The sequence below is a fragment of the Doryrhamphus excisus genome, linkage group LG12, assembly GCF_037039965.1.
Source record: "Doryrhamphus excisus strain RoL-2023G ecotype Guam linkage group LG12, RoL_Dexc_Guam_v1.1, whole genome shotgun sequence".
NCBI classification, from domain to species: Eukaryota; Metazoa; Chordata; class Actinopteri; order Syngnathiformes; family Syngnathidae; genus Doryrhamphus; species Doryrhamphus excisus.
Genome location: NC_136368.1, coordinates 10,336,735 through 10,353,524, shown reverse-complemented (window position 1 = coordinate 10,353,524; position 16,790 = coordinate 10,336,735). Strand labels below are relative to the sequence as shown.

Here is a 16,790-nt window from a genome sequence, read left to right as displayed (position 1 = left end):
CACAAAAGGCCATAACATGTAATTCCGCTAACCAAGGACCACCTATAGTAGTAAACACTGTGTTCTGTTTTTTAGATGAAAGACCAAATGTTTTAGATTTTCACTTTAATACAGCAATAATAGAAAAACAAAATAATAGATTGTCATGTGAAGAATGCACGTAATTGTGACAAATACTTTACTTTCTATTACCAAAATTGTTTTCTGCGAATTGTTGATGGACAGAACACTCACCTTGAACCTGGAGTTCACCCTTTGATACCAATCCCTCTGCATCAGCTGTCACTATGCCGCTATCTGAAACCATGCAGTTATGGATACAGAGCATGTGGCATAGTCCATTGCTGGAAACAACAGTGCGCTCATTCAGGGCTACCTGTTTGCCATTCAGGCACCACACCAACTCAATGTCCTCTGGTGAAACCATGCACTTAAATACTGCATCTTCTCCTTCACAAACTGTAATGTTATGAAGTTCCCCAATGAACTCCACAACACGGGGAGCTGGAAGCAAAGCAATCAGCAAATAATTTAATTTTGCAAGTGATTTTCAGATGACACAGACAGTGATACATTTACCCCCCCCCCCCACACACACACACACATTCACCTCTGAAATAACTTACTGTTCACAGTGACAACAGCTGAGGTTCTGTCATCTGTGCTTTCACAGGCATATTCACCAGCATCTTCATCCGCCACTTCATGGACAGTAAAACTTCGCTCTCGACCTTGTGCCCTTATTCTGCAACGATGGCTGGGTGAGATCTCTTGGCCATCTTTCAGCCACTGGACGTCTCCTTTCGGCTTATTGATCTCACATCGTAATATGAGGCTGCTGCCCCTCAAAGACACAACATTCTCCAGTGGTCGGATAAATTTCACCTTCATTTCTAATGAGGAGATATAGAATATCATTTCAGCAAAAGTAGCTTGGTGGTTATCATCAAGGAAATATTTATGATAGAATCAGGGACTAATTTTGATTAGGGGTGTCAAATACTTACCTTTGACAAAAAGACTGAAATACATCTCATCTGTGCTTGCATCACAGACATAGTCTCCAGAATCTGACAGCTGCAGGGGATTAATGGTGAGCTTGTGGGTATTACCCTCACTGGAGATGTGAATGTTGTCCTTGTTCAGTAGTTGGCCATCTTTCAGCCACCGCACATTAACTTTGTCTTGGCTCACAACAGCGCACAGTGTTACACTCTCATTTTCATAGGCCAAGATTTTATCATTTGCCTTTTTATTCACAAACTTCACTGGTTCCTCTGTGGGCAAAAGGAATAAAGAAGTACGAAAAGCTATTATTGAATTTCAGTCTAATGTTAATTTCATGTCAAATCCAGTATCTATTTGTAAATATATATTCTTACCTTGAACCTCAACAATTGTGATCAGTTTGTCATCCGTGGCATCACAAACATATTTTCCAGAGTCTGATGGCTGAAGTCCAGAGAGAACAAGCTTCCTCATGACGTCATGGCTGTAAATTTTAACACGAGTGTCTGGTTTCAGTATCTCGCCATTCCATAGCCACTGAACAGTGGCGTTTGGCCGAGACACCTCACACTCTAAAATAAGTTCTTCTCCTGCAAGTAATATATGATGCTCTGGGTGGCCAGAATTTCCAACAATCTTAACAGGAGGCTCTAAACAAAAAGACATTAACAGTCAGTGTCTTCCTGATCAAAGAAAAATGTTTGCAATCTATAATTATTAACACAAATACCTGCAACAGTGATATGGAACACCATTTTATCATCCAGTGCATCGCAAGTGTAATCTCCTGAATCCTCTAGCGAGGCGTTTAGGACTACCAATGAACGGAAAACACCCTGCTCTTCACTACAGTATTGCTCAGTGTCATCAATTCGCTGATCATTTTTGTACCAGCTGACAGCTGCGTTTGGCCTGGATAGTTCACAGACTAGAATAATGTCATCAGACACTAAGAATTGCTTTTCTGTTTTTGCGTCCGTTTTTCCAATAATTCTTACAGGCAACTCTGAAAACGAACAAGAAAAGAACATGAACAAACATTGAACAAATTTTCCTCTAGAAGAGGGGTCTCAAACTTACAGGTCAGAGTTGAGCCATACTTTGTGGCCCCTGACTTGACATAAGTGGGGCCATGCAATCTGGGTGATTCCTAATTATGTTATCGTGAATCATATAAGACAGCGATTCTCAACTGGTGGGTGGACTCCCAACAGTAGGTCATGGGTCGATTTTGGTTGAGTCGTAGATAGCAAGTGAAAAATTCCATAAAATATCTGATTTGTAGTCTTATTTAGTGTGATTTTGACATTTAATGTGTTTCAAATGGATGTTCCTTCTTGTTTTCTTAATAAAATGTCTTAATTAATTCCCGTAAAATGTATTCATTTTCTACCGCTTATCCTCACGAGGGTCGTGGGGGGTGCTGGAGCCTATCCCAGCTGTCCTCGGGCAAGTACATCCTGGACTGGTTGCCAGCCAATCACAGGGCACATATAGACAAACAACCATTCACACTCACATTTATACCTATGGACAATTTGGAGTCGCTAATTAACCTCGCATGGTTTTGGAATGTGAGAGGAAACCGGAGTCCCCGGAGAAAACCCACGCATGCACAGGGAGAACATGCAAACTCCACACAGAGATGGCCGAGGGTGGGATTGAACTTGGGTTTCCTAGCTATCTCCTAACCACTCAACCGCCGTGCAGCCCCCTAAATTGCAATTTGTTTATATAATAATGTGTATTAATGTTTAAAAAGATGCCATACACTATTAAAAAATACATTTCCTTGGTTTGACTCAAATAAAAGTGGGTCGTGACTTATTGACCAAAAGTGTGGGTCCCCCGTTGAGACCATTTGAGAACCCTTGCGATAAGAGGTGGTCAGGGGCAATTTCACTGGCCGAAAGGAAGAGGCTCTTTAATTGGGCAAGAGATAGCCAACACTTAACTCACACTGAGATTGTCACATACTCAAATGAACGGGTGGATCACGGGACAAAACACAATCCTTTTCAGCACTTGGGAATGTGACCAACCACAGCGTAGTGGCTGTGCCTGGAGGCGGGCAGTGGGTGGAATACATTCAAACAGACTGTTTTTGCGGGAAATACAGCTGGATCAGTGCAGATTCTGGAATAACTACAATGCTTTCTGTGCTGGTTATTGTGTGTAGCTGCTCTATAGGAGTCCACAACTCAATACAAAGGGCTGAAAAATTAGCATAATAAGGCCAAAGTGCTCCTGACAATTACTTGAGAAAGCCATATGTTTTATTCATGTTTTATATTTTTTGTATCACTTATGGTCTACCATCGTTCAGAATCATGACTGTTTCCAGTGGTGTTTGTTGACAAGTTAATTACTTGATTGAAATGTGATTCGGAGTGAATACTTAAAGTGGCCGAGCCTCACCCAGACTCTACCTCCAGCGGCCCCCAGGTAAGCCAGGTTTGAGACCCCTGCTCTAGAACATATTTACTGAGCCCACAATTCACATTAAATATGATATAGCAGTTTAACCTGACTGTTATGTGTAATACTAAAAGTATGACATACCTTGCACTTTAACATGGAAATCCATCACATCATCTTTTGCATCACATATGTATATTCCTGCATCTTCTAGTGTTAGTGAGTGAATTGTCAATTGACGCATTACACCATCTTCAACAATGGTGACAGTTGCAGAGTCTTCCACATCTTCGCCATCCTTCTTCCAGTGAACTACAGCATTTGGTCTGGATACTTCACAATCCAAAACCATGGCTTCCCCAACCACTTTTTCAACTCTGCACAACATCTTTCTTGGACGGACAAAGCGAACAGGAGGCTCTGTGAATGTTACAAAGCATTGTGAGACAAGGTTACAGACTGACACTTTTCATGTCCCAGTTTTCCGTCTTCCTTACCAGCTATATTTACAAAGAATGTCATGGAGTCATCTATTGTGTCACAGACATATTCTGCAGAATCTTTAACAGTTGTTTCCGGGATAATAAGCCTTCTGTAGATCCCATCCACCTCTAGTATGAGGTTGTCACTCTCCTCTACTTCAAGTCCGTCCCGATACCAACGGACCATTGCATGTGGTCGTGAGATCTCACAGCTCAAAACCATCCTCTCCGATGTTTGTTGGCATAGCTCCATTTGAGACTGACTTGGCGATACAATCCGTACTGGAGGTTCTGGAAATAAATGGATATTTCTCCATCAACCATTCTTCATTTATTCAGATTATACTCAATATGATGTGTATTGTTATCCATGAGTATAGTGTGATACTTGCTATTGGATCTGGAATAAGTACAGTACAGAAAGTACAAGGTCTATGCATGTATGTATATACGTATTATATATCAGGTGGTGGTATGAAAAACTATGTTTTCATTTTAAATGTCACATTTCTGTATTAAAAGTTGCATACCTACAGCACAGAATGATGTCATAGACTGTACCTGTAATGCTGAGGTTAAAGAATATTGAATCATCAGCTGTATCACAGACATATTCTCCAGAATCCTCGACTCCACTCGTCAGAATCTTCAGTCGTCTATAAGGACCTTCTATCTTTAGTTTAATATTCTCGCTCTCCTGGAGCTTTTGGCCATCTTTGTACCAGCTCACTACCCCATTTGGACGAGATAGCTCACAGCTGAGAATAATTTCCTCAGGTACATGACGGTCAAGGTGGACATCTTCCTTCGGGTAGATTATCATTACTGGAGGTTCTTTGGAGGATTCATAGAAAACACATTCAGTCAGCTCGTTGACATTTGAAGCACTTATTCTAAGGATGTATTCTTGTAAATCAAGTTTAGAAAAGACATTCTCTTACCTCGTATTTTGACTTTGAACATTATAGTGTTGTCTCCTGCACGACACATGTACATGCCGGAGTCAGACAGTTGGGCTGACTGGATTGAGAGATTTCTTTTGGCGCCTTCTGCTTGGATTGTTATATTGTCGTTTGAATGGATTTCAGCTCCGTCTTTATACCACTGGACAACTCCATCAACCTGTGATACTTGGCATGATAGATCAAGCTGTGATTTTTCCACAGTGCTCTTGAAAAGCTCCTCTTCTGGGATGTCAGCAAACGTCACCGGTGGTGCTGCAGAATAGGGATATACGGAAAGTTTACACTTGACAGTATGACTCTCTCTTGAAGGTCTTTTTCACAGCAGCTGCATGGCTGTTAAGACATGCGGATATTAAAACTTACACACTTTGTATTACCACGCCACGTTGAAATTAGAAATGAAGGTTAATCACATTGAAAGCAAAGTGAGAGCGGTAATGATTGTGAAGAATTCTAGTGTTTTAACGGATGAGTTCACCTTTTTGCATGGATTATAAATTGTGATAGAGAAGAAATTTATGACAGCATCTTGACAAGAAAAAGCTCGGGATATCACCTTTCAACTCTGTATAGCAACCATTGGAATGTGACTCGTCATCACTTTTACAACAGTACACCCCAGAGAATGAAGACATTGCTGAGTCCAGATCAGATGTCCTCACATGGCCTTCTGAATTGATCTTTGCTGCTGATTTCGTAAAGAGATCTTTTCCATCTTGATTCAAGCCAGTCTTCCCCATGGAGTCTGAGACCTCGCAATGGGTTTTTTCTGGGTTGCCTGCTTCAACCGACTGCCTCGCCTTAACTTCTGGGACAGCTGAGAATCAAATTAATGCTAGAAAAATTTCAGGTCATTCAACATTAAATTAATTGCCACAATACGGTTTTGCAGCTTGAGATCTGCACTGCCCAGCATCTTGACTGTTCTTGTTCTTGTCAGAGTGACAAGCATCATAATCTACTCTGCATCTTACAGGAAGACACTCTAAGTGAGCGATTCTCAATTGGTGGATCATGACTCAAAAGTGGGTCACTGAGCCATTTTCAGTGTCGCAGGTCTTTGCCTGGACAAAAAAAATGTCATGACCCGACATCTGTAAATGCACCTTGTGGTCTCTTCTGTGCTATTGGCTTGCTTTGCCACGACAAGGTGCGCTCCTAAACAGCTGTGTAACCATTTCACACAGTCCCTTTCAATAAAAGATAGTTGACAAAATTTCACAATTTGGGTCATTGCTTGTCATTTAAGTGTGGTATTGGGTCTTGCAGCCAAACCAGTTGAGAAACACTGCTCTTAATAATATTACCAAACTGACGGATTTATTATGATACACATTTTCAGCGATACAGCATCCCTCACCACTTCCCGCTCCACATTTATTTTGTCAAAAATATGTGAATTAATAAGTCATGCTGTTTCCTGGTTGAATACAGGCTACTATACATACAAAAGATATGCATGTTTTAGCAAATTGAATTTTTGCCCAAGTACAGCATTTTCAAGCATTAAAATGGCTAAATGAATGAACATACACCTATAAAACACACTCAAAGACACTAGGTTATACTGTATGTAGTTATTCTACACTGCTCACTAACTGTCAGTAATGTTACTGACACACAAACACCAGGCTTGATTGCCAGTGCAGGTCTGAATCATTTCACAACGGACGCAATAATCCCCAACACAAGCTACTGTTGCGGCCGTAACCCAATCCAAGCTAGAATACAAGTCAACCCAAAACAGTATCACTTCGTGTCCATGCCACCAGAAATTATTGAGTGCAGCGCAAAGGTGCAGGAATCTTAAGTCCCAAGTTTACATCTTAAATTGCTTATTCTCTGTTATTATGTCCATTATATTCAGTAATACATGAGTGAAGCTGACTATACGGATGTTATTTCAAGTCTAGACAACTCTAATAATGTTAAAAAAACATATTTATAAGGTTTTTAACAGATTTTCTATGCTGTTACTATAAAAAAAAAGCATAGCAGAAATGTACTTAGAAGAGTCAGGTTTGGAAACAATTTTACTGAATCATATAATATATAATCAGATTTTATAAAATTAATATTACCCAAACCGAATGACTATCTTAGAGTACACCACTATGCTCAGGTTTGTTTTTTGTTTTTGCTGTGTGATACAGGTCAGGTAGCATGCAGTTCTTTTGTCTGAGATTTGTCTGAGATTTTGGGTTGAAACCAGGGTTGATCAAAAAGGTTAGATCAAACCAAACCAAACAGCCAATACCAGTGAGAAAAAAGAAACAAACAAATTAAGGACATTTCAGGTTTTCACTTATAGGACATAATTTAATATATGTAATGGGTTTTAACCTAACATCAGTTTTATTTTGATAAAAAATGTTACCCTACTATCTGGTCTGTAAGGATTAGTTTTAAAACAAACGACCTTATAAATGAGAATTTTCTTCATGTGTCCAACATAAGTATTTTATAAATGATGAGAGTGTGTAACCTTCTAATATTAAGTGGTTTTAGGGGTTCAATAAAGAAAAAGACAACAAAAGGTTAATGATTTTGTAAATACATATATCACCTGCAACATCCACCTTGAATTCTATGTGGTCATCTGCGGAATCACAGCAGTATACCCCAGAGTGTCTGACTTCTGCTGCTTTAATGACCAACGCTCTCAGTTTTTCTTCAGCGTGGATTTCGTAATCATTCTTTGGACACAGCTCTTCTCCGTCCTTGTGCCACTGGACTTGGGCAGTTGGCTCTGAGACTTGGCACTGCATCCTAACTGGGCAGCCTGCCTCTACCAATTTGTTTTTTTCTTTGTCTGGAATTGCTGCGAACCTGACAGGAGCAGCTGGTAGGTGGAAAAGATTTTAAGCAAAATTAATTATACAGTAAGGGATTATTAGGTAGAAAATCATTAGACACCTATGACTTCATTGTGTTTCTCAAAACAAATCACCTTGAATGTCCACATGGAATGTCACAAAATCTTCAGCGAGTTTACAGCTGTAGAGGCCCGAATCTGACATCTTAGCTGAGTGAATTATTAATTTTCTGAGGCTGCCACCTCTTTTCATGTCAAGACCAGTTTTGCAAAAAAGCTCAGTCTCATCCTTATACCAGGAAACCTGGGCAGCAGGATCCAATACCTCACACTGGAGCATAATTGGAGAACCAACTGCGATCATCCTGTATTTCTCAGATTGTGGGATTGGCATAATTTGTGGCAATCGGCCTAAAGGAAGAGAACAATTTGACAGTTGATAAAGCATAATTAGGGGACAGTTTTACCTTGGGCGATCAAAAGAAATAAACTTCAAAGGAAGATGCCAAGAAGAAAGAAATTGATCACCTTTTACATCCACTTGGAATGTGATGGTGTCATCAGCTGTTACACATTTATAAATGCCACTGTGTGTGTTTTCAGCTGAAGGGACCACAAGTGCTCTTCTTCGACCCTCTATTTGCATCTCCAGATTGTTTTGTTGCTTTAGTTTGATCCCATCCTTATACCAGTCAACGGAAGCATCGGAATCCTCAGCGAGCTCACAGCTGAGGACAATGGTACAGCCTTCTTGTAATGTCTTGTTCCTTTCTGCCTCTTGAAGCTCTGAGAACTTCGTGGGAAGAGCTATAGAGTTAAGATATTGCAAAAAAAAGAGTTTCTTAAAACATAATTAGACACGTATTAAGTAATCATGCTATTTTGTATGTAATTCCAAAGAAGGGCAATAAACAATAAACAGTAAATAAACTAGACGGTAGCATGACAAATCATGGACCCAGTAATTGACTTGAAATAAATAATGATTAAAATAAAGTCAAGTTGGAGTCAAATTTATGTGTTAGCCACAGATAAATTACACTGATGAAGCAACCCACCAAAAGAACACAAAACACAGTTTAAAAGTTTAAAAAAGATGGCTTAGTAACATGGATTCACTCTTTTACCGGTGGTTAAAAAAGAACGTCATTTCACTCTTTTACTGGTGGTTAAAAAAGAACCTCAGCAGCCAGATTAGACATTTTGTCACAATGTACGGACAAAGATGTTTTTTTTCAGAGAGAAGTGCCACACCTGTCGAACAAAAGTAACCACAATTGGGGGAAATAATTATTTCAGCCCCTGTTAATATGGTACGTTATATTAAAGAATAATGTGTAATGGGAAGAAGTTAGAAGAGGTGCTGTTTTTCTTTTAAACTCCTATTGGTACTTGTCTTGTATATTTCTTAGCTACTCTTTGAGTCTTAAGTTGCTGTCTGATGATTCCAGCCTTCGATATAAGATTTCACCATGAGTCAGATTCTTACACTGAGTAATGACCGCCTGTTAATGGACAAGCTTGATGTGAGTTCCCTTACGGTATGGACTTGTGCGTGCCAGAATATGTCTTTTTACGACGTGAACATGTCCAGCTTATAGTCTGGTGTGGCTGATATATGTACAAATCTGTTTTTTTCTAGAATAAGAGTGTTTATCTTCTCTACTGTATCTGTATATGTATATGTCTCAGTGGTGAAATGATATTACCTAATTTAATTGATATAACAACATTGTGTGAGTTGGTTGATAACATGAACACTTGTTCTAGTTAGTTTATATTGCAAGGCCAAAGTTACAGACTCCAAACATCACCTTTTACTTCCACAGTGAATTGAATGTTGTCATCCTTCGACTCACAACGGTATATGCCAGAATGAGCTACCTTGGCTGCTGGAATAACTAGACTTCTCAAGTTTTCCTTTGACTGGATGTCTATTCCACTTTGAGGTAGGAGCTGTGTTCCACCTTTGTACCATGTGACTTGTCCAGTGGGGTCTGACAGCTCACACTGTAGAGCAATGGGACAGCCTGCCATGATTGTCCTTTTCTGCTCAGCTTCTGACACAGCTGAAAACTTCTGAAGTGGAACTAAAGAATGGAATGCAAAATGCAATTAATTTTGAAAAGTTTTTAGTTTCTGATTTTCAGACATGTTTTAAAAGTATTTTACCTTGACATGTGTAGGAATACTGACAGTTGGCAAACATATCAAAGTAAACACCTAACATACCTAAAAAAAAACGTGTCTGGAAATAAGAAACTAAACATATATTCAAGAATACAAAATGAACCTATTTGAGCTTCGGAAGTATTGGCATTAACTAAATCGGTCAAAGCAAGCATGTAAATCAGGGGTGCTCACACTTTTTCAGCATGCGAGCTACTTTTAAAATGACCGAGTCAAAATGATCTACCCACTACAAAAATGCAAAACATCTATTTATTTTCAAATGTATTGAGGATTATTTGTACGTACAATGTATGTTGATGTACCTTACATAACCAAATGAGCCAATATTGCAAAACGCACATAATTAACTATTAACCTTTTTTGTAATTACCTGAGTTTACTTTGATGACTTGCACTGAATTGAATCAGCCAGGGATGCATAGTCCGGACAGTAGCTGCTGATAGCCAGGTTAGCCAGGCAAACGCACTTCGAAAAAGACATTGTGAAAAAAAAGTCCACCTCCCATTCCGTATGGAAGTGATATGTTTTTGCCTTTTTACTTGGTCCAGCTACTTCACTCATTTTAGTGACCATAAACTTTCGCGAGGGCTTAAAATCTGACGCAATTCGCCGACTAGCTTAGCACTTTGCATCGTTGTTTACGCATGAGCGGTGACCTAAAGGTCAAAATTCAGTTGTCATCTGATTGGTTGTCCTGTATGTCAATCAAGTAACGGGGATGGATGATAGGCTGACATCGTAAGTTCTGCTGCACTTAGAGACGTTGTTTGATTTGATTGGTCACCCGAAGGGCAACATTCAGTTGTCATCTGAATGGCTGCCCTGTATATCAATCAAGTGACGGCATTGATGCTAGGATGATATTTTTTTAATGTCACGCCGCAATCGACCAGTACCACCTCTGCGATTGACTTAATGAGCACCCCTGATGTAAATAATACTTCTCTGCAGCATCAAACAGAAACAGAATCATGAGCATAATATGTAAAACTCACTTTGCTTCTCATTTGTAGCAATAAGGTCTGTATTTTCCGGACTATAAGTTGTACTTTCATTTGAAGGTTTGGCTGGTCTTGTGACTTATACTCCAGAGAGACTTATACATGCTTTTTTTTCACACTGACAGCCACGAGAGGGCGCTCTAGGATGTATGCCAGTACCTGCTCCTCCTACGCCGTATACCAAAACCATGCACACTGGAGGCGATGAGCGATTGGGAGCAGCTAAACTAGCGAGTGACGCATTCACATCCAGAGCTAATTGTACAAGTCTGCCATGGTTTAATTGGCTGTCAGATGTGGAGGGAATTATGGGGTGTCAAAGTAGTTCAGAGGAGGAACATCAGCCAGTGTTGATTGAGTATTCTGGTGAGTACCGGATGCGGCAAGTGTTGATTAACATCCTACCCACTGTCATCAGTCGCTGATTGGTTCTCATTTGGGGTTTAAAAATGTTCAACTTTCTGAGATTGCGTCGCAAGTCACATACAAGAACAAACTTGTGCACAAATTTTGCACGTCGGTTCGCTGGATAGCGACACGAGATAATCGCTCTATCATACAGTTCCTTTGAACGTAGAGGTGATTTCTCCTGTGCCCAATATATTCCCGATCGAATTATAGTCCAGAAAATACGGTATATAGTCCCACCATGTGCTTACGTCATTGAATGACAAACTGTAAATGTCAAATATGTAAAAAAAAAAAAAAAAGTCAATTTATAAAATACTTAAGGTACCAAACACTAGTAGTGTTAGTCCATCATGAATTGGATTAACTTGGACATGGCAATATGTTGTGAATGAGGTGTTATGAAGTGAAATGAATTGTTACAGCAGCCAACTGCTGTTTTCAGTATTTCTTAACCAAAATCCACAAACAGTTTACAAAATAACAATTTTGCCCAATGTCTACTAAGAGGTACCAAGAACTATGAGCATGTTACTAACCTGCTGGCACGCAAGACATTAGTAAAAGCTGCCTACGGTGATGTGCTGTAATAGACCATGAGTGCGCTAAGTATATGATTATTTATCTGTTTGGAGTTAGCATGCTAATACAAGTGGGCTTGCAAGCCAGCACAGCACAGCTTCTTTGGTTTGGGGCAGTCCATCCAGCAGGATATGAACTATCTATTCTGTCCTAATTTTTTCATTTTATCATTGTTTTCCAGTTGCAGCTACTGGATGTCTGCCCCTTGCACAAGCTACTCGCAAGAAAGTTGAAGGAGTTTAAAGAAGACTGGATGTTATAAGCAGGAGAGAAGATGGGGGCACAAGAGCAAAAGTCTCAGGGATCAGGGAGAAGTCAGCAAAGCACATGGTCCGAGTTATTCCAAACCAAGTGGTAATAACAATAGATGCACAGCAAATTGCATTTGCACATTTTCTATCTTGATGGAATCCTACTTGAATAGCAGACAAAAGCAACTTATCACCTTTCACGTCCTCTTGAAACTGCACTGTATCGTCTGTTGGCATGCAGCTGTAAGTCCCTGCATCAGGCTGTGTGGCTAAATGTAAAACCACTTCTCTTATGGAGCCATCCACCGGCTTGTCTTGCCCAGCCTCGTCATGTGGTTTTATTCCATCCTTGTAGCAAGTGACTTCAGAATTAGGATTTGATGTTTCACAACACAGCACTGTGGGCTCATCAACTTCCACTGACTGTTCCGTCTCAGTCTGACATGGTGTTGAAATTCTCACAGGTGGAGCTGGGATGTTTTGAGGTACATTAAGAGAAGATTGCATCATGATTACTGAATCAAATAAACAACTGTTTGGACAAAAATAAAAGTCATATGAATAGCACTTCCAATTTCAAATACATGATGTAATCAAAATATATGTATAGTTGCAGTCAGAAGTTTATACTGAGTCATCATGGGCATGAGCGTATTAACATCGGGCCTTTAATAATTTATTCTGCCACATAGTTTAGCAAAGCATCGGCTCAAGTATGCTGCATGTTGACTGTCATGGTGAGCCGACTCAACGTCTATAAAGTTAGAAACTTTGCATACAAACATCCACAAATGTTGCCTAGATGGAAGTCACAGATGTCTGTCATCTCCTGATGTAAAGTATTTACTACATGAAGCACCATATTTGCAGAAACAGCTTCTTAAATTCAGCAGTTTTGCCGGGCTAAATTAAATAGCTGCAACTAGCAGGGCAATTATCCAAACACGTGTCAAAACTGGTTATGCAATAGAAATCACTCTAAAATAAATCTCCTAAAATGGCAATCCCAAAGCCCTGACCTCAACCCTATGAAACATATGTGGACTATACTTAAATGTCGGATCAGTGCCAGAAGACCATTTGTGTAAAATACATGTAAAAAATCATAAAGGATGTTGCTGTATAATTCTTCAACCCTGGTAAAGGAATGGTTCAAATAAATAAGGAAAGGCCCAAAATTAATGAGACATACATGCCATGATGTATAGAAATGAAAAAACTTGTTTCCAAGTTTATAAACCAGAACTGTATGTACAGTACCCATTTAAAGTCAATTTGTTAATATTCGCCTCAGATTATCAATTATAGTTTTTAAAGTTTTACTTTCACTTCAGCCCAGTGCCAACCCACCATACTTGCAAGTGTGTGCTGTCTATTTTCAAAAAGGTAGGCAATATCTGTGGATACATACAGGTTGCGTTGCGATACAGATTCACCCCCAGTACAGTTGACGCGCTTTCAACGCACGTTGTGTGCACTCATTTCTGCAATAAAGCCAAGCTGACGGACGGGTGGCAACATTTAGTCTCTAAGATGCCAATGACAAGGCAGCGGAAATGGTAAGAGAGGCCCAACAGAAGCGGGCCGTGGAAGATGAGAGGGCCAGAAAAGAGGACAGGATGAACGAAGAATCGTGATGATGATGATGATGATGTAGGTGCTGCTGGAAGTGCACTGCTACTGCTGCATTAGAACCCAGAGTCTCTTCGGCGGAATGGGCGACATCTTGAATGAACCTCGGACTACCTCCCATCAGGTGGAAGCATCAGGTGGAAAAACTCACGTTCTTACAACATGCGAGTGAGTAAGAACACTGTACGTGAAAAGCATGTGTAAGTACTGCCTCCATACGATAACATGGCAATCGCATGGAGATCGTACTTTGCAAGTACATTGTAAGCATGTACGACTCACGTGTGACACGTATGCAACATACAATACACACAACCGCTTAGGGCCAGGCGTGCCGTGCAGGCCACGTAATTTCACCTTGCGCAACCATGCAAGTGATGTGCATTGATGTTTTCAGAAAACGCCTCAGCCATGGCTTCCCCCAAAATTGTAATGACTAAAAACGCATGGTGGGTTGTGACTGGGGCTTAGATAGACTCAAGCTGCCAACAATCCCTAAACAAACTCTTTTATACAGAGGTGTGCTTTTTTGGTAATGCTAACCATTTAAATCACCTTCAACAGCCACCTTATTTGCAGCAACTATGTTGTGACTGTCAAATGTCCTTGTTGGATATCTCTCTTCTGATTGGACACATGATGTCTGCTTGTAACAGGCGGAACCTGAAAAGAGCCTTGAGGATCCTTTCCCAAGATTGAGCATGCTGCATATTTGGTCCATTGCAGCATCTGTATTGTGATGACAATCTGTCTGGACTGTTGTTTCAGGCAAGCATGGATATTGTTGGGTACACACAGCCTGTTCTGTTGGTGAGATGTCTTCCGGTTTGACAGATGAAGTTTGGCAATTCGAATCCCCCTTTGGTTGCATCATTTCTGGACATTGAGATTCATACAGTTCCAAACAACACAATGAGCCAGGCATAGTGCTTGTTGTTGAGCAGTCAGTTGATCTACCCAGCTGGCTATTCACGTCCTCAGGGTGGAAAAAATTAGGCTGTAGCAAGTCACCAGGGTTTTTTGAGTAGAGTGTTTCAGTTTGGATACAGTTAAGACGATTATTTGTCATTATGACTGGCATCTCTGTCGAATTGTAGTGCTCCTCTGCTTGAACCATTGCAGACTGCAGTGAGGTTAAAAGTTTTTCAGAGCGGGGAGTTTTTGCAGAAATACAGAACCTGTCTAATGAGACAGTTGTAGGCTCTACGTCATTAATGCAGTGCTTTGACCTGATATTTGAAGTCTTTTGGTGGTTACCTAGTTCTGACAGGACAGCCGTCTGTGCTGAGCTATGATGCTCTTCTAACTGGGTAGTTACAATCTTGAGATTATTATCCTCTGATTCAACACTCCGTAGAAAATTACAAACCTCTGATGGGACAGCTGTCTGCAAGGAAGTAGTAAGCTGTTCAGAAATGTGAGGGTCTTCTGTCGCCTCTATATGGGAAAATGATTTCTCACCTTGGGATTCTGTAAGATGTTTAGTGTGATAGTATATGTCATGTTTCATGATAGATGGCTTTACTGAGCTGCAGTCAGATGGAGATTCTGTATTTACTCTTTGTTGATTGTTATGTTCTTTTTTATCTTTTGTTAAAATCCAGTCTGTTGTGTTTTCAAGAGTTGGCAGAGTGTTCTTGTGCCTGGAATGTTCTTCATATGTCACACAATCTCCACTCTTGCTGTTGAAGATGCCAGTCTTGTACTTGGTGGAAAGGCACTTCTCAAAACAAGCTCCTTGTGTTGAGGTCTTCTTCTCTTGTTCAGAGGCAAAGCTTGGCAGTGTAGCTATAAGCAGAAAGGTTTTCAGTGGTTGTTGCTCTCACTGTTTCTTCTCATAAGACAATTTAATTGACATCATTGTGGGTTAGGATGGAGTTATGCTGTAATCCATTGCAAAGACAATCAAGATGGTCGACCAGCTTTGGTCTGATATCAAGCTCTTATAGTTCCCCTACAATCTACTATATCAAGAGCATTTACACAAAACATGTGTGCTTATTCATTTGAAGAAGTCTATTACATTGCTTTCATTTTCGTTGTCATTGCAACGGGGCAAGGTTTTGTGGCAGTAAGATGAATGACTGGATCTGGTGATGTCTATCACATGGAATGAGATCAAAGAGTTGTAAGCAGCATTTTAAGTGCAAAGATGTTGGTTGCCGTTAAGAGAGTAGTGACAAACACAACAGTGATTATTAGTTTGAGGAAGTACTCAACAGATAAACACCCACACATTTGATTAAGAGCACAAACTACAGAACATAATAACAAAACAGAAATCACGAGATGGCAAAAAGCAATTTTTATCAAACCGGACAAGTGCCTTGTCAAGATGATTGAGCCAACCAACCTACTAACAACCATTGTTAGTGGCATGTATGGGCTGGGTTAACATGGATGACTGATGTTGAAATATATTAAATCACCTTTGACATCCGCAGTGATTTGGACTGATGCATCAGAAACCTCATCAATTTCATCACCATGGTGACACTGTTCTGTTGTTTGGACAAAGCCAAAAAGAAAACAATGAGCTTGGTCATATCTTCTGGGGTGAAACATGATACTTGAATTGTAACTATGCAGGTATGATGTGCAAAACCACCTTTTATATTCTCATTTAATGGTGCACCATATCTTTCACAGCTAAAACCTGCATCATCAGACGCGTCAAATGTGACTGCAGATGGAAAGACTTGGATGTTGCTCTCAGGTTCGAAAACTGTTTCCATTTTGTGGTAGACCGGGGTTCCGTCTTTGTACCAACAAGCTTTGGCAATGGGATCTGAAATCTCAAATTGTTGAACAATTGGGCAGGGCACCTCAGCAGACTCTGCCCTCTGGACATCTGGACCATATGTCACAGCTGGCACTATGGACAATCATTTTGGGGTGGAATATACAGTAAATATACTTTAAATCAATGCGGTCTTTGGTGTTACTTGTATGAAAATAACAAACAAGAAAAAAGAACACAGAATAGAGCTGTTTGAAATTGAGTCAAAAGACATATGTGTAGAGGAAAAAGAGA

The 16,790-nt window shown here is 40.1% G+C and overlaps 1 protein-coding gene across 1 annotated transcript in view; it reads right to left on the bottom strand.

The window, feature by feature from the left end:
* Positions 1–16,790, bottom strand: part of obsl1b (obscurin like cytoskeletal adaptor 1b) — a 41,204-nt gene that overhangs the window by 8,565 nt on the left and 15,849 nt on the right. The window contains exons 8-22 of the mRNA XM_078795254.1: positions 12,319–12,594; positions 9,503–9,778; positions 8,217–8,495; positions 7,824–8,099; positions 7,440–7,715; positions 5,430–5,690; positions 4,850–5,125; positions 4,470–4,742; positions 3,924–4,199; positions 3,571–3,846; positions 1,739–2,014; positions 1,383–1,658; positions 1,008–1,277; positions 627–893; positions 235–504 (exon numbers count right to left, since the gene is read on the bottom strand). Coding sequence (XP_078651380.1) covers positions 235–504; positions 627–893; positions 1,008–1,277; positions 1,383–1,658; positions 1,739–2,014; positions 3,571–3,846; positions 3,924–4,199; positions 4,470–4,742; positions 4,850–5,125; positions 5,430–5,690; positions 7,440–7,715; positions 7,824–8,099; positions 8,217–8,495; positions 9,503–9,778; positions 12,319–12,594 — 4,104 coding nt within the window. The remainder of the gene's footprint in view (positions 1–234; positions 505–626; positions 894–1,007; positions 1,278–1,382; positions 1,659–1,738; positions 2,015–3,570; positions 3,847–3,923; positions 4,200–4,469; positions 4,743–4,849; positions 5,126–5,429; positions 5,691–7,439; positions 7,716–7,823; positions 8,100–8,216; positions 8,496–9,502; positions 9,779–12,318; positions 12,595–16,790) is intronic.